The sequence below is a fragment of the Guillardia theta genome (assembly GCF_000315625.1).
Source record: "Guillardia theta CCMP2712 unplaced genomic scaffold GUITHscaffold_1, whole genome shotgun sequence".
Taxonomy (NCBI): Eukaryota; class Cryptophyceae; order Pyrenomonadales; family Geminigeraceae; genus Guillardia; species Guillardia theta.
This window is the reverse complement of record NW_005434673.1, coordinates 263,775-288,774: the sequence shown is the minus strand read 5'-3', so window position 1 is coordinate 288,774 and position 25,000 is coordinate 263,775. Positions and strand designations below refer to the sequence as shown.

The window sequence follows — 25,000 nt, the reverse complement described above, 5'->3', positions numbered from 1 at the left end:
AAATTGATTACTTAACTATTTGACTAATATAGTTTAGTCAAACATTTACATACAAGGAGGTTGGACATGGCGATCCGAGCGGCCGGTAAGCAGGAGTGGAAAGGGAAGGGGGGGAGGGGGGGAGGGGGGAGAGAAGAAGGAGAGAGAGGAGGGGAGATGAATAGAGCGTACACAAGAATGGAGAGAATGGATAGATACAGGTGGAGGCGGTATGATGGAAGTACAGTGGGGTAAAGGCAAGTCGAGGAACTAAGAAAATACAGAAATGAATAGGTGAGTTGCAAAGATGAGTTGCGAAAGCTCGCATAAGATAGCAAACGGGATTTTTACTTTTGTTTTCTTCGTAATGAAATCACTTTACGATTGATGTTTCCAGCATTTACTCCCGTCTTTTTTTTTCTCGCTTCGATATGTTGGGTGGACGGATTCAACCTTCAAAGCATTCTGCCGTCTCGAGTACGGGTGAAATGAAATGCATTTTGAATCAATCTCCACTTACTTTGTCTTATCAGAGGACAACTTCTCCGATATGCATGATAGACAGACGAGCTGCCTTAGGTAGATGAAAATTTCCTAAACGTGCCTGATTCGCTTGTTAGGGACTATTTGCACGGGGGTTCTTTTCGCTGGAGGCTTTCCTCAATTGGGAATCGCGGAGACTGAGCAAGGTAATGATAAGGTCTGGTAATTTCAATAATGGACTGGGTGTTTCAGAAACCAGATATGAAAATGAGAAATTCTCTTTCGGACTTTCATACCCGAGCACATGGAAGAAGTCAACGAAGCCGGTACTATCTGCCGATTCCTCTGCAGACGGCGATGGTAAGTGTGGTGTTTGGTCAGGTGAGAACCCACCTTGAAGAAGTTCAGTTCAAGAAGGGCGGGTGAGGTCTGATGATTTGGAAGTACATGTTGATTTGAAGCCCAGAGGAACGGAGATTGGGATCGTTGTCGACCCTGTCAAGATAGAATCCATCACTGAGTTCGGTACTGCCAAGGAAGTCGCAAAACGAGTCGTCGGCGTTGAGGTGGGATTTAGTTCCCAGCAGTTTCTGCAAACACGAAACAGGGAGGCAGGGCGAAGGCAAGGGAAGGGGGAGGGGGAGAAGCAATTGGGACCAGAATAGGAAGGAAGCGGGAGGGTGAGAGGGAAGCGTGTTTTTGATTTCTTTCGCGTCTCATTCTCAAGCCTCTTTGTGTTATTCCACTATCTGATATCACTGCCAGAGAGCCAAGGACGGGGTGACTTCTGCCAAACTCATCGCAGCGTCTCAGACGGAAAAATCTGGTTTGATATGTTTGTTTTGCCCGAATTCCTCTTGTCGTACTGATCACTATGGGCAGGCATTCCCTACTACATGATAGAGTACGAATCCAGCAGTTCACGTGGAGACAAACATTTCATCTCCAAGGCCGGTACCCTCAATGTTCTCCTATACCTTACGGTCGTCAACAGGTCACGATCGTCTCTAAGAAGCTCTACGTTCTCACAGCACAGGTGAAGGAGATGATTCGATGATTGCGCTGCGCTCTTTCCTAAACTCTCCCATTCTTCCCCCATCACAAACTGAAAACCCCTCTTCCAGGCCAAGACTTCCAAGTTCTTGGAGGACGAAGCTGCGCTACGTGCAGGGGCTGAGTCTTTCGAAGTGTCGGCGCTCTAGATCGAGTCGACCATCCAGCAGCTTCACCGCCGTGCCGGGCAGCATCAGATTCGTTCACAATCGCTGATACGAATACGATCGTAATACGATCGTATTCGTATCAGGTATTCGTATCAGTGATAGCCTCGGCCGCTGCTACCCGGCGACATGTGGCCGGGCCGCCGCACACTGACGCTTGCCAACTGTCACGGAGATTCTCATTGCTGCCCGTTAGAAAAAACCATTGTCCAACCAAGAAAAGAATTCAAATGATTTGCAAGGATGCGGTTTGCTCATCCCTTCCTCTATCAAAAGCAGTGTAAAGTGCCAATCCTCACAGGAACGGACGGGAAAGTCAAGACGAGAAATTACCAGGATCAAGGTAGGATGGTTGAAGACAAACAATGAGGATTGATAGCAGAGCAGAAATGAATCTCAGTGTCTTTGAAAACAAGTTTTTGCCATCAACACAAATCTTGTTGTGTGCCCCACGACCTAGAGTTTCGTCTTAGGTAACAATGGCAACTAGATCCTTGAAACCTTGACTATCGTGGGAAAGAAACATTTTGCAGTCAGACGCTAAGTGTAATCAAAGGTGCAAGTATCCTGCTTTAACACCCTCTTAAATCCGTACCCTGTTCCTGCCGCCGCCGCTGCCGCCGCCGCCGCCGCCGTATCATGCCTCCCAACATCTTTGTCGGCTCAGCCTTCCCATATTGGCAGGGTTCTAACTCACCAGGGGGTTGGGTAGTTCGATAGGAAAATGCGGGGGTACTGGTAGGGGAGTTGGGAGTTCTTGGGGGGTAGGGTGAGAAATTGTTGGGGTACTCTCTGTGAATGTTACTAATTACAGGGTACTCCGGTCCTTCATAAACAGTACCCCCGATGAGGATATGTAAAGTAGGGGTAGACATCAGTTTGTGGGGTCTAGGAAATTAGGGCCCTGGTGGGTACCTTTCACAAGTGTGTAAAACTAGGCAGGGTAGGGTCATATCCACCACCTCACCATTGACTTTATTTCAATTCTTGGGGTAGTGTACCTCCTGAAAAGGTATCAAAGTGAGGGTGGGGTGATGCACAAAGGAGTGCGACGTGGGTTACGAAGGGGTAGGGTAGGGTCGAGGACACCCAAAGCGAAGGGGGGGCGGTGAGGAATGGAGGAAATAATGAGTAAACTTAGTATGCAATAAATTAGTAACTAAACGTTAATATAGAAAAATGAAGGAGGATCCCGGTGTAAAGGTCGGCGGGGTCTCGCAGGTTTCCAATGCAAGTTGGCGGAGTTCTTATAAGATTTTAAATGAACACTGCCTAGCTGTGCAACACGGCGCTTTCAAATATGTTTTTACGATTATGACCCTTGTGCCTATGGGATTATGGGGTATTTTAGTGGACAAGTTTGAAAGTGAGCACACACATACGTGCTGCCCCTATTTTTTTAAAGTTGTACCAGCTTATTTACATAGTCTGTGTGAAGACTAGGTATTCTTTCGTATTGTATACAAATTTAAAACAAAAATATTATTTATATAAATATTTTCTACTTTTTGAAGATTTAAATCTTGTCCAAACAGATTGGAACTGAATAATATTAATAAAAATTTCTACTGATAGAACAATCGATGAAGTTCTAAGTTTCATGAAACCTAATACATGACACGAAATATTTTCAAAATTGACCTCCAATATTGAAAATATTTTCAACCATATGCAACAGAATAAAATGTCTTAACAATGTTTTTTCTATATTTGTACCTCTCATTTTTAAAATGACAGTACCACACAAACCTCTATTTGTAGCCTCACGCCAACTCAAAGGATTCAGGGGAGCCGCGGCCATGCGCAGGTAGCGAACGTGCGCGGCGACATCATGACTGCTGCTGCGAAGAGATGCAATGCATGTTGAAGTATGAGAATTCTCAATGCTGAGCGATAGAATCAGGAGCACTACGTTATTTAGAACGAGAGGCTGAATGGATTTGTAGCCTGAGAGCATGCTGTGTAGAGTGGGCCGCAAGTCCCGAATCATGAGTCTTTTTAAGGGTTTTCTCGTCCTCAAAACATGGGATAAGTGAAAGATTATGGCGATTGTTGTATATGTTTGTGATTGTTGAAATATTACAAATCACGTGTGAGCATTGCTTGAATCCACAGTTCAAGTTGTTAGCAATATGGTTGTTTATGGTTCTTATTGATAGTGTAAATTGCATTTTGTATTCGGTTCGTCTGCACAAGAATATACTTTAAGAAGAGACCCATCGTTATTTGTTGGAAGTTCTGTTCCTGCAAGATGTTTTCTTTTATGGATATTTGAGAGTGAAGTCAATCTGGAAGCTGCTGATTTCTTGTTTCTTCGTAGTCTTGGATATTGATCAGAATCTTAGATTTTGATTAATTGCAGAACGACCTAGAGTCTTCTGTTTCTTTTGGTGAGATACTCATCGTTGAAACATGTGTTGTTCCTTACTCGATCAATCTTTTTGCTTCGGATCGCATTGATTTCCCTCTCAGGTCATCGTTACTTGTGGTGGCTTCGACGGTCATGCTGCTCTCGGGCAGAGTGTCCGGCTTCATGAACAGTGCGGGAATGTCATCTTTCCTAAGAGGAAGTGCTGGAGCTAGGATGTCAAAGGTTGCATCTTTCAAGTTGCCACAGGCTTCTTTCAGACGACCTGGTCGACTGGCGCCATTTTCCAACGTGAGGATGGTAGCGACTTCGTCTGTGGATGTCAAGTCTTCAGCCATCTTTCAGAAGTATGATATCGTGAAGGAGGATCACATCGATGAGTATGGTGCTAAAGTTGTTCTCTTCAAGCACAAGAAGACTGGGGCTGAAGTAATGTCAGTGTCAGTTCCTGATGAGAACAAGGTGTTTGGAATCACGTTTAGAACTCCTCCGAATGATTCAACTGGGGTCCCACACATCCTGGAGCATAGTGTGTTGTGTGGATCTCGACGATACCCTGTCAAAGAACCATTCGTTGAGTTGCTGAAAGGCTCGATGAACACGTTTCTCAACGCTTTTACATATCCAGATCGTACATGTTACCCAGTTGCAAGCCAGAACCTCAAGGACTTCTACAATTTGATCAACGTGTATCTGGACGCTGTGCTTCATCCTGCGTTGACCCCATGGACTCTGAAGCAGGAAGGTTGGCACTATGAGATCGAAGATGAGAGTGATGCTCTCAAGTACAAGGGAGTGGTTTTCAATGAAATGAAGGGGGTTTATTCGTCACCAGATGCTGTTCATGGTCGTGCATGCCAGCAAGCTCTTTTCCCAGACAACACCTATGGAGTAGATTCTGGTGGAGATCCTACGGTCATTCCTAAGCTTACTTGGGAGAACTTTGAAGGTTTTCACAAAAAGTTTTACCATCCATCGAATTCCAGGATCTACTTCTACGGAGATGATGACGTTGCAGCCCGCTTAGAATTGTTGGAAACTTTTCTCGGCGAGTTTGAACAACATCCCAGGGTCCGCAAGGACTCTACCATTGAATGGCAGCAGAAGAGGAATGCCCCTTGGACGATTGAACAGCATTACCCGTCTGGACAGGACGGCAAAGTGCTCATGACTGTCAACTGGCTCATCAACGATCAGGTTTTGAAGCCTCAAGATGAGCTGGCTCTTGATGTTCTTGATGATTTGTTGATGGGAACCCCTGTGTCCCCTTTGTACAAAACTTTGAGGGAAAGTGGACTTGGTGAGAGTGTCATCTCTGATGGATTGGAGACTGTGCTCCAGCAGGCAACGTACTCAGTTGGTATGAAAGGAATCGATGATGTCGCAAAGTGTGATCAGGTTCAAAAGCTCATTTTGGACACCCTCAACAAGGTGAGTCTTTTCTATTCAAAGGCAGTTCACAGCATTGAAATAGTTTTTAGATCGCCAACGAAGGTTTCGACAAGTCTTCTATTGAAGCCTCGTTGAACTCGTTGGAATTTAAGCTGAGGGAGTTCAATACTGGAGGATTTCCGAGAGGGCTCTCGTTCATGCTTGGATCCCTTTCCAGCTGGCTCTACGATCGTGATCCTATGGAGCCGTTGAGATTCGAAAAGCCCCTTGCAGAGTTGCGTTCGCGAATTGCCAGTGGTGAACCTGTGTTTGAGGATCTCATCAAGAAGTACTTGATTAATAATGGTCATCGCGTCACTGTGAAGTCCCTTCCTGATCCTGAGCTGGAGGAGAAGAATCGCAAGCGAGAAGAGGAGGAGCTTGAGAACGTGAGGAAGAGCCTGCAGAAGGAGGATATTTCCAAGCTCATCGAAGAAACAAAGATGCTCAAGGAGAAGCAGCAAGCAGAAGATCCACCAGAGAAGCTTGCTTTGATTCCATCTTTGACTATGGATGATCTGGACAAGCAGGGACGTAACATTCCGATTGCCGTTTCTGAGGAGAAGGGTGTGAAGGTGCTCCGTCACGAGCTTCCAACCAATGGAATCGTTTATGCAGATATTGGTCTTGACATGCGCGTTGTGCCTGTCGACTTGCTCCCTCTCATTCCACTCTTCTGCCGCTGCCTCACGGAGATGGGAACCCACAAGAGAGATGATATCGCCTTGTCGGACTTCATCCGAACGCACACGGGAGGAGTCTACACTTCAACCTCAACCACGCAGAAGTATGGCAGCGGGAACAGGCTTCCTGAACCCGAAGTTGTGAGCAACCTGTTCCTCAGGGGAAAGGCAACTTACGCAAAGTCTGCTGAAATGTTCGAGGTTATGAATGATATCATCACGAACACCAACTTCAACAACCAGAACAAGTTCAAGCAGATGGTTTTGGAGACGAAGGCACGTCTTGAGGCCAACATTGTTGGATCTGGGCACTCGTACGCAGCTGGCCGTATTGGAGCCAGATACATGGTGACTGAGTTTGTCGAAGAGAAGATGAGGGGCATTGAAACTCTTGACTTCATTCGTGAACTCGCCAAAGAGGTTGACAAGAACTGGGAAGGAGTTTTGGCCAAGTTGGAGCGGATCCGCGACCTGCTTGTGAACAGGAAGAATCTGCTCATCAACCTCTCTGCTGAAGACAAAGGTTTCTCCTCTCTGCAGTCAAATCTGGAGGAGTATATCCAGAGCATCCCCCTCAAGACTGAGGAATCGAAGGTGGTTGACTGGGCCATGGAGATGAAGAAGTTTGATGGCAAGGGAGAAGGTTTTGTTGTCCCAACTCAGGTGAACTATGTCGGCAAAGGCGCTCAGATCTTCAAGCCTGGTGAGGTTACTAGCGGCGCTGCTGCTGTTGTCTCCCGTCACCTCAGGACGACCTGGCTGTGGGATAAGGTGCGCGTCGTGGGTGGCGCCTATGGCGCCATGAACTCGTACAATCCGAGCTCAGGCATGTTCAAGTATGTGTCTTACAGGGATCCCAACCTGCTGCAGACACTTGAGACGTACGACCAGACCCCGGAGTTCTTGCGGGAGCTCTCCAAGGAGATGTCACCCACGACTCTGGCCAATGCGATCATCGGTATGATCGGCGACATGGACGCGCCCATGTCACCTGATCAGAAAGGCTTCACGTCGATGGATCGTTACTTGACGGGCCTAACCGACGAGATGAGGCAGGAACGCAGAGATCAGGTTCTCAGCACCACTGCCAAGGACTTCGCTGAGTTTGCCGAGAGACTGGAAGTTGTGACAAAGGAGGGATCAATCGCCGTCATCGGGTCAAGCTCTGCCTTGGAGGAGGCCAACAAAGAGCTTGGCCTTGAGCTGAAGAAAATTCTGTAGATTTATTGCATTACATTCGCATACGGTCCGTGTTGTGTTCAGCTCAGTACCCTTATAATGACGGTACGGTACCGTCGGGCGTCCGAGTCCCGGCCAGGCTTCACCGGGCTCACAGACGGCTGGCATGGTGACCGCCTGCCAGGCGGCTGGTCACCTGAGCCTCCCGGCGCATCACTGTGATCCGATGTGCGGCCGCGGCCTGGCGCTCGGATCCGAAGGACAGTTGGCCGATCACCGGCCCGGGCCCCGGCCCTCCGGAGTCGGCCGGGAGCGTCCCGGACCGTCACCCTTGCGGCCGCTGCCAACGGAACAGTTACATACTGTGAAGACAGTTTAACGTTTATTTTTAACAAATGAACATTAAAACTGGTCTTCGTCTCCATTGTTCCTTGATTAATGTTAAATGTTTCAGTTTCAAGACATTATAACGTTATTTCTGTCGTTCTGGAATCTTCGCCCTCACGAAGTATTTTTAGAACCATGTTTATTTGAAAATGAGGCGTTTCATTGTTTTTATTACACTAAAAGTCTAAATTTAGTAACATTTGTGTCTTAAATGTGTTTTAAAGAGTTTGGTGGTTATTGGGGTGCAATCAAATTCCACCCCCCCCTCTCAACACCCATACCCCACTATTTGATCAAATAGTACCCCACCTATGTTTTTTAAATTTTCGAATGACCCCACCAGTAAATTCCCGTTTCTGAAGGTGTAGAGTTTTATACCACCGTCTGTCCAGTACCCACCCCGATTTATATGTTTCGAACCCTACCCTTCTTTCCTGAAATTCACCCCCACCCCCTCAGCCCCCTTCGTCTCCTTGCGTCCTCCTTTTATATCACCCCATTTCTGCCCCTCCTCCCACCGCTTCCTCCTCCTTAAGCCCGTCTTACCTGCCGTCTTACCCGGCTCTGGACTACATTCCTCCCCTCCTCTCTCTCCCCCTTCATCCTTCTACTTACCCTCAGTCTACTATCCTGTTAACCCCCCTCTCTCCTACCAACTTTCCGGACATCTGGTCTTCCTGGAAGGATAAATTTTGTCGAAGCAGCCATGCGAATCGCTTCTATATGGCCCATCGCCCTATCCATGCTGTTGCTTTGCGAGCATGCGTCCTCCTACATACCGTACTCAGGGCCTCTGGTTTCTCGCACAAATCTACGTCCAGCATCTTGCGGTCTGCGCACATCGCCCATTTTGCTTCCGAAAGGACTTCGCCAGCCTCAGAGGAATGTTCCAATGATGATGGCTGGCAACTCAGGAGACGCGGGAATGCTTGATGCGCAGCAATACACGGAGAAGGCGTTTGCAGCGATGCAAAGGCTGCCCGAAGTCGCGGAGAAATTCAAACAGCAGTTTCTTGAAGCCGAAATACTCTTCCACTCTTGTCTTCAGGACGAAACAGTGCAGAGGATTGTCTCCAAAGCAGCAGGGAAAGGAGCATTCAGCTCCCTGATGCAGCAGCTTGTTCAGGCCTCTGAAGAGTACTTGAAGACGTTGCCGCAGGTGTCGGGAGCAGGTCAGAAGATCCTTGGCAGCTCCATGAGGAATACCCTTCAAGAGGCTCAGGCTATGAAGAAGCGTTTGCAAGACGACTTCATCTCAATCGAACATCTCTTCATCGCCTCCATACGATCATCCAAGTTCAAAGACAACGGCGTGCTCGCCCGTTTCGGCCTCACAATTGAATCGCTCGAGCGCGCGGTCGAAGAGATCCGAGGAGGGCAGCGAGTGACTAGCAGAAACCCGGAGGCGACCTACGAGGCTCTGCAGAAGTACGGACGAGATCTCACCGAGGCAGCGAAGGCTGGGAAGCTTGATCCCGTCATCGGGAGAGATGAGGAGATCAGAAGAACCATGCAGATCCTCTCTCGCCGCACCAAGAACAACCCCGTGCTCCTGGGGGAGGCAGGCGTTGGGAAGACGGCAGTTGCGGAAGGGTTGGCCCAGAGGATCGCAGCTGGCGATGTCCCTGCTTCGCTCCAAGGCCGGAAGCTCTTTGCCCTTGACCTGGCTGCGCTCGTGGCGGGAGCCAAGTATCGGGGCGAGTTCGAGGAGCGCCTCAAGGCCGTGATCAAGGAGGTGACGGACTCGAACCAAGGCATCATCCTCTTCATCGACGAGATCCACACCGTCGTGGGAGCTGGAGCCACTGACGGCGCCATGGACGCAGGCAACCTGCTGAAGCCGATGCTGGCTCGTGGGCAGCTGAGATGTATCGGAGCGACTACATTGGACGAGTACAAGAAGTACATCGAGAAGGACCCTGCCCTAGAGCGTAGGTTCCAGCAGGTCATGGTCGATGCTCCCTCTGTGGAGGACACCATTACAATCCTCCGTGGTCTCAAAGATCGCTACGAAGTTCACCATGGCGTTAGGATTGCCGATGCCGCTCTCGTGGCCGCAGCTGTGATGTCCGATCGATACATCTCTGACAGGTTTTTGCCCGACAAAGCCATTGACCTTGTTGATGAGAGTGCGGCGAGACTGAAGATGGAGATGACATCGAAGCCAACGAGTATCGACACAATCGACAGAAAGATCATGCAGCTGGAAATGGAGAAACTGAGCCTGTCCACGGATGACAGCTCGGCTGCAAAGCAACGACTCTCGGGGATCGAGAACGAGATCGCGAAGCTGTCGAAGAAGCAGAAGTCAATGATGTCGAGATGGGAGAAGGAGAGGGCGAACGTGAATCAGGTCCAGAACGTCAAAGAGGAGATGGACAAGGTCAGAATTGACATCGACAAGGCAGAGGCCTCCTATGATCTCTCCAGGGCAGCTCAGCTCAAGTATCAGGTGCTCCCAGAGCTGAAGAAGAAGCTCGAGGATGCAGAGAAGCTCTTGGCAGAGCAACAAGGTACCCTGATGCGCGATCAAGTGACAGACTCCGATATTGCCAACGTCGTCAGCGCCTGGACAAGGATTCCAGTCAATAAGTTACAGTCATCAGAAAAGGAGCGCCTCCTTCAGCTCGAGGAGCGCCTGTCCAAGCGCGTTGCGGGTCAGCCTGACGCCGTCAAGGCCATCGCAGAGGCTGTTCAGAGGTCAAGGGCAGGACTGTCCAACCCCGAGCGGCCAACTGCGAGCTTCATGTTCCTTGGCCCCACTGGAGTTGGGAAGACGCAGCTTGCGAAGACTCTATGTGAGGAGTTGTTTGACAGTGAGAAGCAGATGGTTCGACTCGACATGTCTGAGTACATGGAGAAGCAGTCAGTCTCACGTCTTCTCGGGGCCCCTCCGGGCTACGTGGGATACGAGGAAGGGGGTCAGCTGTCGGAGGCCGTGAGGAGGCGACCGTACTCTGTCATCCTCTTTGACGAGATCGAGAAGGCACACCCGGAAGTTTTCAATGTGCTGCTGCAGATCCTCGACGATGGGCGGGTGACGGATGGGCAGGGGAGGACCGTGGACTTCAAGAACACCATCATCATCTTCACGTCGAATATCGGATCTCAGAACATCCTGGATCTCGCAGGGAGGCCGGACGCAGAGGGGGAGATGAGGATGCGCGTCATGAACGAGATGAAGGCTCGCTTCCGCCCAGAGTTCATCAACCGCCTGGACGAGTTCATCATCTTCCGAGGGCTCGACAAGGAGTCCATCCGTTCCATCGTTCAGCAGCAGGTGGCTCAGCTCAACAAGCGGCTCAAGGACAAGGACATGAGGGTCCAGTGCAGTCAGGAGGCGCTCAACTACCTTGCTGACATCGGGTACGATCCAGTCTACGGGGCTCGCCCGCTCCAGCGAGCCATCAGGCGGGAGCTCGAGACGCCCATCGCTCGAGAGATGTTGTCCAGCAATTTCAAGGACGGCGATTCGATCCTGGTGGACATCGTCAATGATCGGCTGACGCTGACTAGGGTTGATGACGTAGAGGCTCTTGAGGAGAAGGAGCTTGTTGAATCCTCTACGACCGTTTAAGACTCGACTTTCTTTTAATGCATGCATGTACAACCCCACACATCAATTTACACACATACTTTGCGCACTCTGCATTTGCCTGTCGAATCTTTGCTCTCATTTCTCACAAATGCCTCAAGAGTAGTTCTTGAGATTCAATTCTCTCTCCCAGACAAGAAAATCCAATTGCAGCCATTCACTCCTCACAAACACTTATCGAAACGAGATGTCCTCGTCGAAATTCACCCTCGTGAACCACTCGATCCACCTCCTCTCTATCGGAATAAAATCCACGTCCCCTGCATCCTTGTGCTCCTCCTCAGAGTCTCGCCCCGACTGCCCTTCAGAAGCACGTCGATCTCGTGCGGCCACGGAGCTGCCCTCCTCGAGGGTGGAATCCGAGTCCGACCTTACTTCCTCGCCGGCCCTTGCTTGTGCTTCCTCGTTTCTTGATCTCGAATACGGCCAACGTGAGATTCCAATCCTCCGACATGCACTCTTCATAGCTGACAACGAAATGCCCTGACAACATCCAAGTAAGAAAACCGGTAAAGAGAACCATGACAGAAGATAGCGAATTCGGCATTTACCAGCATCTTTGCAGCTTCTGCTTGCTTGTATCGGAAGAGTCCTGACACCGTTTGCATGTCCAGGTTCACTGGCCTCGACTCTTCATCGGTGTCCAGCATCCTTTGACGCTTTGCCCGTGGACAGATCTTAACGACCTGTGACATCGCGGAGACTTGCAGATATGAATACAAGGAGGAACTGAAAAGCCTGTCAAGAAACCGTGTCAAACTTCAGACAAACATATCGTCTCGAATTTCGAGCACTCCAACTGTGTAATCAAAGTGGTCACCCCCTTTGCCTCTATGTTTTCCCTTTCTAATCTCCCTCTTTCCCGTTCCTTCTCCTCTCATCTCTTCTACACCCGTCACATCTCTCCTCATCTCTTCTCTCATCCTCTCATCCTCTCTTTCTCTCTTGCATGTTACAGCCCATCTCGTCCCAGCCCCTTCTCCGTCCCCCTTCTCTGCTGTCCTTTTCTTCCCTCCCCTTCTGTACCCCCACCCTCCCATGTACCCTGGATCACCCCACCTTACCCAAAGACCCGTGATGCCCCACAGACGCAACGAACGGTACTTGCGCGCAAGTCTGAGGAGTACCGGTAGAATATCACAGAGAAGGAGGGGTACGGCGGGGTCAAAATTTAACAGGGATGTGACACATTGTAGGAGGACCGGGAGGGAAACGTTGAGGTTGAAAAATTTGTTTTATAACTCAGTAATTAGCAACCACCCCTCGAAGTAGGGTAGTGTTGGGCTGTTTTGATAATGGAAAATAGGGGTGGGGGATCGGACTGGGGGTCACATTGCTGCCCTCAAAGTGAACAATAACTGTTTTTGAAATGACTTTGTTGATCGGGGGGTACAACTGCGAACGTTTCGATCTTATAATGGAGTTTTCGAGTTAACTGGGATTGAGTGCCATGCCCGATCTAAACGACCTACACTGTGAATCACACGGTTACACCACGAGAAGGATGAAAATGACTGCACTGCCAGGCTAAAACTTGGTTTTATTCTATCAGAAAGACATCTTTTCGTCCTCATGCTGACAATGTGACCGTGTGATTCTCCGACGTCGGACATGGCATGGGATTTACTCCTGCGGCCCTTCACTGGCTCCGGATCTTGCCGAGCCTTACACCCCATAATGACCTCCCCTTTTCTACCAGCTCCTGCGCATTTCATCTGCTGTCCCTCAGTCTCCTGATAGGATCCACCCTATGTTCTTCTTGCTGCCCTCGCCCGTGACTGCAGGTGTCACGGCGCGTGTCATGGGCAGTTTGGAGGTGTGAGGTGATCTGGAGATTGACTGTCACACGGGCTAGGACTCTAGACCACTCGACTGGCAACGGTTCGAGGCCTTGGCCGGCCTCTGTTGCCCTCTTGGGATAATGGAGGGGATGAGGGGGGCAGCTAGTGACTAGCGGAGTTTTGAGGTGTCCCAGGCACACCTTGTACCCACCCTATCGCCCTTCCCAGAGATGGCGGTCTTTAGAGGGGGTGGTGGTGGAATACCGTGACATATAGGTTCAAAAGATCGGAAATCTTTTCGAAAAAAAATGACAGGTGAACAGCTCCACCCCACCAGGTCAAAATGGAGAGAGTGCTAGAGAAATGGCAGGGTGGGTGGTATCGGAGCTAACGTTATCTGATCGGTCACACTGTGTATCAGGCATCGGAATCGATGCCTCATGAACAGTCACAGGTCATCGAGGCTGACTGAGGCGGGAGAGAGGAGGGAGCAGGGACAAGATCGGACACTAGTAACACAACCGATACAACATATGTACCATATTTGCCTACTACGGTGTATAGCTCGCAAGGTAGTACTTTGAGACCAAACAAACCTGACTTTTGGACCTCATAGAAGTATTCTCTACTCGTTCAGCTGATGCACTCATTTCTAAGAAATATTGAAGAGTTTCTATTTTTTTTACGGCAATCAGCGCAAAATCCTGGGTATACATGAGGCCGTGAAAAGCATCATCAGAGTTCGTTGGATCGTGGAGAAGACAACGAAAGAAAGCTTTCCACGACATTTTGGGCGATGTGGATGGAAGGAATTTGAAACTGACTGACGGCTCGGATGGCAAACGTCGCAAGCACCATTGTAAGGAGATTGAGTCCCACGTTCCAGACCGCAGCTCTGTGCAAGGATGAGGATGGTCAAGCAAGGTGGAGGTCAAGGCATGTCCCAGCTCTCACTTACCCCTTGCCACTCTTGTTGAGGAGGAGCTGAACAGTGTCAGAGCTCGTGCCGTTGAACGAGGATAGCGCCCCGAGGAAGGTTCCGACAAACTGAAGGGCAGGTTGAGTGAGCTCAAGTTCGAGGAGCAGAGGTCGAGAGTTGCCTTCCGGTACACGGAGAAAGAAGCCGCAGACGGGAAGCGAGACAGGATGAAGCTGCAGGGCACCAGAAGCCCGCAAGCGACTGCGTTGCACCTCCAGGTTCCCCACTGGACCCCCTCGTACAGGAGGCTGCCCTCGATGACTTGTCCTGCGAGAAAGCACGAAGACAATCGTGAATGATCATCGAGGGAGAGAGATGCTGACGTCACCGAAGGCAAACGAGATGGGAACCCAGAAGAAGCCGCTCAAGAGGTCGTCGAGTCCGTAGGCGACAAGCTCGTGACGGCAAGCTAGACAAGCAGCAAGCATCTGCAAGTTGCGGGTCATCAGCATAGGATATCTCGGGTTCACAGCAGTACAATTGATAAGCACGCGTAAAAGAGGAGGTCGTCCCAGACTGTCTCACTCAAGTCCACGATCTGTGAGGCAAGCTATGTCTTAGGCTCCTGCCGCTGCAAACGCTTCATCTACCCTTTTCCCGTTGCGACGAATCATGTCATGAGATTCCAAGAGTGGTGCAAGTATCAATGAAGCAAACTGCCTTCCAAGGATGTTGAAAAGCACGCCAAGAGCCAACATGAAAGAGATGTATCTATCTCTCATCTCATTTCGACTTCTGCCACAGCTTATCAATGGTCACCTCATCCCATGCTCGAATGTAAGGTCGGAACGAGCAGCTTGCTCCTGTCATAGCAGAGACCTCGATCACATCATGAATCACACCAGCGTGTCTGATTTACCACCACAGCTGCCAGAGAAGTCCACACAGAACAGAACCTGTCGCTCGGGTGAACGAGACTTGTACTTGCTTATTTTCATGTTGGGTCAACCCTGAACGAATCACGAGCAGGAGAGGGGGGTTCTTGAACTCAACTTTGTTCTCCGCAAACCATATGATTGCACCCTGGTCATCGAACCCATCAGGAGAAGCATGTCGAGTCCACACGCACATTCCTCGAGTGCAGAGCCGGTCAGATTGAGTATGGTGACCGTGTGATCGGTCTGCCTCGTGACAAGATCAGCAATCGCACAACCAGATGAGAGGAGCAATCACATCGTGCAAGAATGTAGAGACGAAAGCCAAGGGCTCCATCAAGATAACGGCAAAGGTGTTTGCAAAACTCTCCGCTGACAACCCCATGACCCAGAGCCACAGGGTCTCAATGGACAGGAAGGAAGTCAGTCCTTACATGGGCCTTGTCAACCAACCCTCTCAAACAGCATGTATGACGACTCACTGTACTTCGCTGCTCCGAGAGTCCTCCTGTTGCTCTGCTCCTCCCCTTGGATCCTGATGCCCAAGGACCGCTGGGCTGCCCCAAGGAGCCAGAGCCCTGACCTGCCCTTTTGCTGAGCGGTGTCGTTCCTGTCAGCCTTGCCATGCTGCGCAAGGTCTTGACCTCGGTACCGAGACCTCTTCTCTCTGTTCGTTCCCATCTTCCCTCTTCTTTTCCCCATCTCTCCTCTCCTCCCGACTCGCTCTCCCTCCCCTCCTTCCCTTCAGCGCAACATGGCGCAGAGTAAAAGGCGCAGGGTTCGCAGCAAGTGTCCTCGTACTGATTTTTAACTTAACTTTGAGTAAAGACTCAGGTTGGCAATTCTGTTGGCAATCATGGTTGGCAATTGATCAACTTGGAGCTGAGGGGGGAGGTGGTCACCAACAGATTAGGTACCGAACCCCACCCGTCCGATTGACTTGGTCCACCCCACCCCTACCCTTGTCAACCCCCAACGGCGTACGGTATGCCCGAGGGCAAGGAAGGCGGAGGGCGGGGGGAGAAGGAGGAGAAGGGGAGCGCGAAGATGGAGGAGAGAGCAGGAGAACCAGTCAGTAGCTGAAGTCCCTTCAAGTCGGTCGTGGCGGTACCAGTAGCTGGTGTCCGGGGTTGACCTCCAGGTCGGTCCTGCAACTTTTGTTCTTCCACCAGCAACAAGGGAGAAAATGCGGTCAGGAGGGTTGGCTCAGGATGACTTGGCGATCTTGCGGATGATGCAAGAACAACACAGTCAGGAGAATCAAGTGGAAGAACGAACGCTAGAAGAGCACAGCGTTCCCAACTCAGAAGAAAATGAGGACGATGATGAACCCTACATCCCTGATGATGATGACGATGGTGATGGAGAGGAGGAGGAGAAACAGGAAGAATATTTTCACGGAGCCTGGAGTCCGCGACATTCAGAGGCTGACGAGCGAGAAAGCAAGGTCTCCACACAACCAAGCGAAGGAAGTTTCGTGAACCCGCACTTGAGGCATGCCGACCCGGACAACTTTTCAGACGAGAAGTTGGGAAGCATGTATGGCTTGCACGTTGAGGATGTAGGAGAGATGAGGAAGGCTTTCTCGGTCTTCGATCAGGATGGATCAGGCAACATCAGCGTGTTGGAGCTCAACAAGGTAACTTGTCAAGTTGTCACCGTCAATGCAGCAGTCATGTTCTCACCTCCTGAACAGGTGTTCGAATCCTGTGGAGTCAAGTTGAACATGACGGAGCTCGAGGCAATAGTCAAGGAGGTGGACAAGGACGGTGGAGGAGAGATCGGGTTCTCCGAGTTCGTTGCTCTCATGGTGCAGCAAGGAGCCATCAAGTCCGACCCGCTCATCAAGGCGCGGGCCGCTTTTGACCACTTTGACATCGATCAATCGAGTGAGTGCTCTCGCTGCGCATGATCGCAGCCCTGGATGAACTCTAGATGATCGTAACTTCCTTCCTCAGACTTCATCGACATGAACGAGCTACAGAAGGCTATCCAGTTCTACCTGCCCAACGTCAACGAAGTACAAGTTAGGAGGATCATGCGAGGTACCTGGAGGGTGCTCTCTCCATTCCAACTGACTCTATGTGCTCCCTTGTTACTTTAGCCGCGGACCTGGATGGAAACGGACAGGTCGGAGGCTATCTTTCTCTAACTTGAAACGGCATCTTATAAGGATTCTGCTAGGTGTCGTTCGATGAGTTCTGCGATCTTATTGGAGCAAACCAGTCGGAGCTGATCTCAGAGAACAAGGAGACAGAGGACCTTCCATTGGACGAGAAGTACAACCTCTTCAGTGCATGGTTGAAGGGAAACATCAACAAATTTCGTCGTAGAGCATCCCTCCACGATCAATACACTTCGAGCACCTCGAAGTTCCCGCTCAATCTGAACAAGCTCTCCGAACAGGAGAGGGATCGTATCGTCAAGAACGACATGCTCTTTGGCGATGCCATGCGCGGATTCTTTGACTTCTCCCACATCGTCGTTCCGTTCGACGCACATCTGGCGCGAGCAGGGTTGGCCTCGTCAAAGGACATGGATCTCTTCACTCGCAAGGTCTTTGAGCTCCAGGTGCTTCCGTCCCTTTGCGCCTGCTCTGCTCGATCTGATCATTTCTTTGTTGCGACCGACAAAGATCTCTTGCAAGTATCTTCCGCGAAGGACCAACAGAGACGTCGATCCTAGGTGTATCCTCGTTCGCAGTGGAGTATCGAAGACTGGCGAGAAGTGGATCGAGGTCCTCATCGCTCTTTCCCTCTCCCTCTCCCTCTCCCTCTCCCTCTCCCTCTCCCTCTCCCTCTCCCTCTCCCTCTCCCTCTCCCTTCTTCCATTCTTTCTTTATCTTTCTCTTTGTTTACACGCCCTCTCCTTAAAGCTTACTCCCGCGGCAGCACTACCCAACGGAGAGGCTACCGAACAACACTGCTCCTCGTTTCACCAGGAAGATTCGCTTTGAGATCTCGACCTTGTTCCTCAACCCCAAGGCCAAGACCTCCTACTACCAGGAGAAGCTCACGTTCTATGTGTACGACGACCCCGATCCCTTCGGCAGGGAGGCTCCTTTCGGCGAAGACAACGTGATTGGGCTGCTGGAGGTGACGATCGGGGAGATCATCGCCGGCTGTGAAGGTCCCAACGGCTGTTTCGAGAAGAACCTCGACAAGTATCGATCAGCTTCCAGTGGGTACGCAGACCCGCTTGCAAATGGAGTGATCATGATCAACCTAGTGGAGAGAGAGGCTGAGAAAGGGGAGGAATTGGAGGAGGTCAAGGAGGTTGGACCCAAGTATGTGCCGAGGGTGGAGAGATGGATCCAGCACTTCAAGCAGAGCACGATGTTGCTGTTTTACCAGTTCAAGGATAAGTCAGTTCGGAACTCTATCTTCATCAAGACTGACTTTTCCTCCCTTACCGACGGTCTCCTTGACCTGAACGAGTTCCTTGGCCTTCTTGTTTGTGCGGGCGTCATGAACCCACCCAAGGAGGATGTTTCTGCTGCGGACTGCCCCTTGGGAAAGATCTCTAAGAGCGAAGCGACGGACGTCTTTCATGACGTCGATCAAGGGAAGGGGCTGGATCAAGCGCTGCTCAAGGCCTGTGTGGAGAAGCTGGTGGCTATCATGACCGAGAGGCTGAAGAGGAAGCACGGGGTGGTGCAGTCCGGGAGGAGGAGGAACTACTTGGAGCTCATCCCCAGGGAGCCAAGGCAGAGGGTGGTCAAGAGAAACACGATCCACGAGCGGTCCAAGAAGAATTGGGATGTCGTTCACACTCAGATGGAGAAAATGAAGAACAAGGAGCCTGATCAAGTTTCCCACTGCGAGAGGTCGACCAGGAGCAAGGAAGTTCACTCCGCCTGCGGGCAGCTGTTTGACATGGCTGCAACGTCCATCATTCCCCAGATAAGGGAGCAGACTGCCCCTGGCATCGCTGCCCTCGCCCTCACTGACGGTCACTTGCTCTCTCACTACGGCGCCGTCGGCATCGTGATGGACCTGTGCAAGAACTCCGAGAGCCTCCGCATCCAGTCGGAATGCCTGGACGCTATTGCCCAGCTGGTCCGCAGCAGCGCAGAGTCTTGCAAGCAGCTGGTGGAGGCTGAAGGGATCTCGTGGCTCCTTGCCCAGTACAAGTCCAGCAGCAAGTCAGTGAGGACTTCCTCCCTCGAAGTCCTCTCCAACGTTCTCACCCTCCATGGCAACGAAGTGATCGTTGACCGGCAGACCAACACGATCCTCTTCGGCCTCTGCAACTACATCGTATCCGTCTGCGAGGAGGCGAGCGAGCAAGCGGCCAAGCTCGTGTTCCAGCTGACGGCAGCAGGATGCAAGGACGGGATCGTGTGGGAGCCGTTGAGGGAGCTCAAGATCGACACAGTGACCAGCCTGACGGAGAACTCCTTCGTGGTGGAGCAGGCGAAGCAGAAAAACAGCATCAAGTGGATGGTGGAGATGATTCGCAGCTCCGACACTTCCCAGCTCGAGCGGCTGTCACTGAGCAAGATCAGGTCCCTCCTCCGCCGCCAGAGCACGGCGACTTCCTTCTTCGATTCCAGCTTCACGTCCAGCTCCCCCTGAGCTCGCCGGGAAGACGGAGTTCCCTCTTCTCCCGTTCGAGCAGAGCGCTGAGCATCCTGCCGCTGGACGGAGAGGAGGACGAGGAGGCCGAGAACCTGCGGCCGCACGTCGAGAAGGTGCAGAATTTCCTCCTCAACACCTTCTGGGTGCTCATGTCCAACACACGGGGGCATCACAAGCTCCAAGTCGCCATCGACCATCTGCTACTGATGGACATCGGAGGCATCCTGGCGGAGGAGCTGACACAGAGGAACGATCGGATGATCTATGAGAAGGATGTGCTCTACCTGGGCTGCCTCGCCATCCTCTGCCGCCACTCGGCTCAGCGGGTGAAGCAAACGATCGACGAGAACGTGATCGACGAGATCGTGGAGAAGATGCTGAGGAAGAAGGCGGTGAAGCCTTTCGCGTGGATGGAGAAGAAGGAGATGCGGATCCTTGCTGAGAGGTCCCACTGGAAGAGAGTGAGGAAGGGAACGCTGGTGCTGCGGCAGGGGCAGATGACAAAGTCACTGTACATCATCCTCTCTGGTGAGATCGAGGTGAAGTGCAAGACCGGAGGTAAGACGAAGGCGGTCACCGTCTCCAAGATGTCTGCGGGGCACATGTGGGGTGAGTCGGCTCTGTTTACCGAGGAAGCATGCTTCGGCTCCCTTGAGGTGATCAGCCCGAGCTGCGAACTGGTGGAGGTGACGCAGGAGGCCCTCCGGAGCATGCTGTCGGAGAACGAGAAGCTGAAGAAGCGAGCGATGGCGCACTGCGAGGAGCTCATGGAGGAGGTGAAGATGAAGAACAGGAGGAGGGACCGAGACATCCCGACCTTCATCACCGGCAAGGCAGCCTACATGTCCGAGTCAGGGCAGAACTTCGAGCTCCCCCTGGAGCACAGGAAGGAGGTTCTCCGCGTGGCCTACCGCAAGCTCATCCATCGCGTCACCTTTACCCTCCCCTACCTCGAGCGCTTCTTCCTCGCCACCTGCTCCAAGTCTGCCTTCCTCAGCATCACCAAGTCGCACGTCGGACTGAAGGCCTCGGCTCCTCCCATGACGCTGGACGCCTGGAACGAGGGGCAGTGTATCAACGTCTCGGCGCAGGGGGAGATCTCCCCCGTCCAGCTGATCTGCGGCATGGTCCTTGACTGCCTTTCCCTCCACCAGTTCTCTACCTGCTTCGACTCTGGTGTCGTTCCCCACATCATCGGCCTGATGTCCCTCCACCAGAACTTCACCTCGGAGCTGGCGACGGAGACGATCTGGAGGCTGTGCAAGAGCTCAAGGATATTCATGGAGCTGTCCAAGGAAAAGAAGGTCAGAGTCATCCACCTCCTCTTCTACAAGCTAGAGCAGCCGCAGAAGTCGTCCTTGGACGAGCTCTTCTCAATCATCAAGTCCCTTGCCCAGGATCCCTCCTGCAGAGAGGAGATGATTAGCTTCAAACTCCTCACCAACATCCGCGCGAGGTTCAGCAAGGAGCAATCCTACACGCCCTCTCTGCTCTCCTCCTACATGAGCCTCCTCCTCAGCCTCTCGCAGTACGGCGAGATCTTCGCCAACTTCAGCAATGACGCAAACCTCAAGTCCTTCATCCTCTCCCTCGAGCGCGAGGTCCTCAAGTTCAAGGAGGCTCCGAGTGACGGCAGCGTCGACTACGAGCAGCTCGAAAAGATGCTGAACCTCTTGCAGAAGCAGTACAGCCACGTGCTTCTCAGCAGCCGTCAGTCTGTGATCCAGATGAAGGAAGCTCTCTTCCTCATCCTGCAGGACAGGGCTGCGCTGGATCAGATGCGATCCTGGAGCATGTACAAAACAACCGAAGCTCCGACCAAGACGACTCCTGCTCCCTCCCACAGCAGCTCCTCCAGGGATCTCGGCAGCGGCGTGAAACCCGTGCTAGTGAAGGAGGCGGAGGGAGGTCAGGTTGCTAGCCTGAAGAAGGCTCCTCCTGCAAAAGAACAAAAGTCCACCTACATCCCAGCTGACGCTGCGAAAGAACTCAAAGACTTTTTGTCCACCATCGGCGTTCTTCGTGACAGCCAGCAAGCCGAGCAAGTGCGGGCATTTGAAGGCGCGAGCAATGCAGGAGGAGGCGCGAAGCAAAGGGAACCACGAGGAGCTGATGCTGGAGCCGGAGCCGGAGCTGGAGCCGGAGCCGGAGGCGAGCAGCGCACCTCTCTGAAACAAGCAAAAGTCCAACTGGTTCTGGACCAGCTGCCGGAGAACATGCCTTTATCAGCTTCCGTCCCTTCAGCCGAATCCCCCGAAGCTCTCTCAGCAGGAACCCCGCCGGCGGCTCCTCCCCTCGAGCAAGTCCCCAAGGGGAAGCGGCTGAGCCGCTTCAAGGCCGCAGGCTTCACGTTGCGACAAGTCAACACGTTGCAGTCTGACGCCAGGCACCAGCGGGAGGTCGACTCAGTGACGGGGAAACAGAACCTGGCGCTGAACTTCAAGGCCGCGTACGACGCGAAGAAGGCGGTGATGTCGGACTTCTTTCTGAATGCGCAGTCGGACGCGGACGCGGACTGGGATGAGAACACGAGGTGGCTGCTGGGAGAGAAGACGAGGGCGTCGGTGCTCGCGCTTGAGAACTGGCAGAAGAAGTGTGACCAGGCGGTGTCGAAGCAGTTTGTAGAGGACATCTCTTCCGTGTTCAAACACCTCATCGTCGACGACTCCTTCGTGGCCGTGTCGGGCGAGGCTGCCCCGAACCTCTCCAAGAAGATCTCCGTGTGGAGGAACCACGACGACCCGACGACGGTCAACGCAGCGATCACGATGCAGAGGATGTTGAGGAGGAAAATTATCATGTGCTTCGTCTCTGAGAGGATCAGAAAGGGAGCGAGCAACAGGGACCTGGTGAGCAGGGAGGGCAGGCAGACGTCGAGGAACCGGCTGTTCCGCATGCAGCAGAAGAGCACGAAGAAGCTGATCGATACTCCCTCCCTCTCCCTCAACCTCGAGCACGTCAAACTCTCTGACGGTCCTCCTCCCACCCTCGAAAGGCGCCGACCCTCCACTGCCCCTCGTGTCAGTGACAGGAACGACATGCCCGACCGGCCCGTCCGCCCCAAGACAGCGAGACTGGCCAGCAGGCCTCCGTCCGCAAGGGTCGTCAGGGAGAGTTTCGGGTCTGCTGGCAGCAGCCGGCGGCCAATAGAGGAGGAGGAGGAGGGGAGGGGGGGGAACCCTGCGAGCTTCCGGCTGGAAAACAGGAAGAACCTCTGGAGAAGTCCCGAGTGGACAGGAGCAGTTCACTCTCCAGCAAGCAGCATGGGGCGAGTCGTCGAATCGAGCCATGGGAAGCAGAAACCCTATCCTCCCCTACTGACCAAGAAGGTCTCCGCCTGCCGCTCCCCTTTCCTCGCCACCCAGCTCTGACGCCCTACCGCAGGAGGTTCACATCATCAACCGCGCAATGTCTGCGTCCCAGGAGGCCTGGCGGGTGGAGCCGAGCAAGCATGCTGCCAAGAGAGCCTCCCGATCTCCCGCAGAGAACTCGGGAGCCTCCACAGTCGTGGGGGACAACGAGGATGCGGAGCAGGTCAACGTCTCAAAGATGCCTTCCCCTGCTCCTGCGAGCAGCATCATCGCCTCTGCTTCTCATGCTGTGTGCTTGGATCCATCCTGCCAGGTACGAGTGCCAGCGCTTGTGTTCGCTTCCACTTACCATGAGCTGCAGGCGTGTAGAGTCAGGTGGGGCTCCTTGGACGAGTGCCTGGAGTTCGTAGAGGAGCTGCCTTGATCAGTGCTGGACTGGATGTATAGTAGAGTAGATCAGTGTACACTAAAATATAAAGATGGAGTCTGACGGACGGCTAACCCTCTTTCCGTCAGTGAGCTGGCCGCCAGGCCGGGCTGCCCGGACTCCGGGACTCCGAGAGGCCGGGTGACTGCCCGGCCGCGGCGCGGGCGCGGCCCGACCCCTGGCCCGCTGCCTGGCCCGACCCGGCAGCCGACCCGGCAGGACCCGGCAGAGGACCCCTGGAGGACCCGGTGTTTGCTAGGATATGAGCGGGGATGAGGTACACGAATGATCCTGGGCATGTACGATCGGACGCATTAGATTGTAGGAGAGGAGGGGAGAGCAGAGCAGAGCAGAGCAGAGCAGAGCGTGAGAAAGACATGCAGGCACAGACACGATAGAAGGAGGAACACAGCAAGCAGGAAGATTAGCACATGTGGGAAGAGGAGTCTTCGTGGAGAAGCATGACGCAAGACTGACAATACTTGTGTATCATGTCAATACCGTCAATAGCTACTCACTCTTGCTTTCCTGAGCAGACATGGGCTACCTGAGAGACCTAGGGTTCAAGCATTGAGCCATGAGGAGGCCAATCACGGTGACGATCATCCTCACTATCATCATTCCCTACGCCAGCCAGGAACATCCAAGCTCCACGTCCTGCAAGCTGCGGACGAGGTGTGGGAGTTCTAGACTGAAAGTCAAGTCCATGGATGTTTCGCGGCTGAGCTTGCGAGGAGGGTCATCAGATCTGGACGATGAGATCGAGTCGATCATCGACAACAACGCCATGATTGAGAGAGAAACAGAGCAGGGAAGTGCCGAAGATGCAGGGAAGGAGAAGCGAAAGACCCCGGCAAGGAAGAAACGGCATCCTCTCCCTAATACTGCTGAGCTCTTCCGAGAGATCTCCGGGAACGTGAGAGTGTTTCGTCTCCCTTTGATCTTTCTGACATCCACGACCTCCCATAGATCATCCTCTTCAGTGATTTCCCCGGCAAGCATGCCACCAAGGACACCCAGTACGGGTGGAAGTCAGACAGATATCTTATGGCCTCGGACCCCAACGTGACTCTGTTCAATGAGGACAGGATGGTCCCCTTTGACGATGAGCCGTTCAACTGGATGCAAACCTTCGACGAGCGGTACAACGAGACGTGGAACGTGAGTGAATGGAGCAGGGACATAGAGGTCGACGAGGACGGTAAGAAGGCTCGTTTCAGGCTTCAGACGGGTCAGTGTGAGGAGAGAAGCTCTCCCTTGCTACCCTGACGTGCGATCTCTCAGGAGATATGATCACAGATCACGTTGTCCTCTCGGTTCTCCATGGGGTTCAGATCAACGACAAGGCCATCTACATCAACATGAGCAACTCACACTGGAAGCCTCCAAAAGGTTGGAAGAGGATGTCACCTGACCAGAGTGACTACCAAGACCCTCCTCCCATCTACTACGAGCCCGTGGACTACGCGTACATCACCTGGTCCTCCCTCTCCCCCCCCCTGCTTGCTGCTCATGGCTGCTTGTCCGCTTCAGGTCACAACCGAAGCAGCAGGGCACCAGCCGGTGGATCATCCACATCGACTGCTCCAACGGCCCTCTTTTCCTCGGGGTGATGAAGAAGCCGGCAACCGCCCCGAAGGTTCATCCGGAGGAGCTCAAGACGCGGGCCTGGGGGATATCGGAAGGAGGTTAAGAGCAAGGAGCTCAGCGAGGAGCCCTTTC

At 52.5% G+C, this 25,000-nt stretch overlaps 7 protein-coding genes across 7 annotated transcripts in view; 5 read left to right on the top strand and 2 right to left on the bottom strand.

Moving 5' to 3' along the window:
* Positions 1 to 410: 410 nt before the first annotated feature.
* On the top strand, positions 411 to 1,664 carry GUITHDRAFT_98988 (hypothetical protein; the record flags this gene model as incomplete). The annotated part of the gene is made up of 8 exons (XM_005842131.1): positions 411 to 462; positions 600 to 668; positions 715 to 788; positions 844 to 884; positions 929 to 1,028; positions 1,228 to 1,288; positions 1,345 to 1,445; positions 1,587 to 1,664. The coding sequence occupies 8 exons, from the start codon at positions 411 to 413 to the stop codon at positions 1,662 to 1,664; spliced, it is 576 nt and encodes a 191-aa protein (XP_005842188.1).
* A 2,357-nt stretch (positions 1,665 to 4,021) lies between these two features.
* Positions 4,022 to 7,413, top strand: GUITHDRAFT_83724 (hypothetical protein). Its single transcript, XM_005842130.1, has 3 exons — positions 4,022 to 4,072; positions 4,155 to 5,481; positions 5,532 to 7,413. The coding sequence occupies exons 2-3, from the start codon at positions 4,186 to 4,188 to the stop codon at positions 7,383 to 7,385; spliced, it is 3,150 nt and encodes a 1,049-aa protein (XP_005842187.1). The 5' UTR covers positions 4,022 to 4,072; positions 4,155 to 4,185; the 3' UTR covers positions 7,386 to 7,413.
* Positions 7,414 to 8,655: 1,242 nt separating this feature from the next.
* Positions 8,656 to 11,356, top strand: GUITHDRAFT_83719 (hypothetical protein; the record flags this gene model as incomplete). The annotated part of the gene is made up of 1 exon (XM_005842129.1): positions 8,656 to 11,356. One exon carries the CDS (start codon positions 8,656 to 8,658, stop codon positions 11,305 to 11,307), a length of 2,652 nt encoding a protein of 883 aa, XP_005842186.1. The 3' UTR covers positions 11,308 to 11,356.
* A 59-nt stretch (positions 11,357 to 11,415) lies between these two features.
* On the bottom strand, positions 11,416 to 12,065 carry GUITHDRAFT_149727 (hypothetical protein). The gene is made up of 2 exons (XM_005842128.1): positions 11,877 to 12,065; positions 11,416 to 11,808 (listed from the first exon to the last, which is right to left on the bottom strand). Exons 1-2 carry the CDS (start codon positions 12,018 to 12,020, stop codon positions 11,500 to 11,502), a joined length of 453 nt encoding a protein of 150 aa, XP_005842185.1. The 5' UTR covers positions 12,021 to 12,065; the 3' UTR covers positions 11,416 to 11,499.
* Positions 12,066 to 13,841: 1,776 nt separating this feature from the next.
* GUITHDRAFT_98984 (hypothetical protein) lies at positions 13,842 to 15,641 on the bottom strand (the record flags this gene model as incomplete). Its single annotated transcript, XM_005842127.1, has 12 exons — positions 13,842 to 14,001; positions 14,065 to 14,153; positions 14,270 to 14,352; positions 14,414 to 14,513; positions 14,564 to 14,623; positions 14,676 to 14,796; positions 14,845 to 14,888; positions 14,928 to 14,981; positions 15,095 to 15,108; positions 15,155 to 15,206; positions 15,259 to 15,389; positions 15,443 to 15,641. 12 exons carry the CDS (start codon positions 15,639 to 15,641, stop codon positions 13,842 to 13,844), a joined length of 1,107 nt encoding a protein of 368 aa, XP_005842184.1.
* Positions 15,642 to 16,506: 865 nt separating this feature from the next.
* On the top strand, positions 16,507 to 16,839 carry GUITHDRAFT_58137 (hypothetical protein; the record flags this gene model as incomplete). The annotated part of the gene is made up of 2 exons (XM_005842126.1): positions 16,507 to 16,599; positions 16,657 to 16,839. Coding segments are annotated over 2 exons (276 nt in total), but the record flags the coding sequence as incomplete, so codon positions are not given.
* Positions 16,840 to 23,855: 7,016 nt separating this feature from the next.
* GUITHDRAFT_131458 (hypothetical protein) overlaps positions 23,856 to 25,000 on the top strand; it is a gene marked incomplete at both ends in the record, with an annotated part of 2,096 nt that continues 951 nt past the window's right edge. The window contains 4 exons of the mRNA XM_005842125.1: positions 23,856 to 24,194; positions 24,248 to 24,479; positions 24,563 to 24,758; positions 24,812 to 24,966. Of these exons, the coding sequence (XP_005842182.1) occupies positions 23,856 to 24,194; positions 24,248 to 24,479; positions 24,563 to 24,758; positions 24,812 to 24,966 (922 nt within the window). The remainder of the gene's footprint in view (positions 24,195 to 24,247; positions 24,480 to 24,562; positions 24,759 to 24,811; positions 24,967 to 25,000) is intronic.

What these genes read in the sequence shown, in the direction of transcription:
- GUITHDRAFT_83724 (XM_005842130.1), top strand. Translation starts at nt 4,186, where the DNA reads ATGCTGCTCTCGGGCAGAGTGTCCGGCTTCATGAACAGTGCGGGAATG. An exon ending in TTTTGGACACCCTCAACAAG is followed by an intron (nt 5,482 to 5,531) that starts GTGAGTCTTTTC and finishes AATAGTTTTTAG; the next exon opens with ATCGCCAACGAAGGTTTCGA.
- GUITHDRAFT_149727 (XM_005842128.1), bottom strand. Translation starts at nt 12,020, where the DNA reads ATGTCACAGGTCGTTAAGATCTGTCCACGGGCAAAGCGTCAAAGGATG. An exon ending in CAGAAGCTGCAAAGATGCTG is followed by an intron (nt 11,809 to 11,876) that starts GTAAATGCCGAA and finishes GGATGTTGTCAG; the next exon opens with GGCATTTCGTTGTCAGCTAT.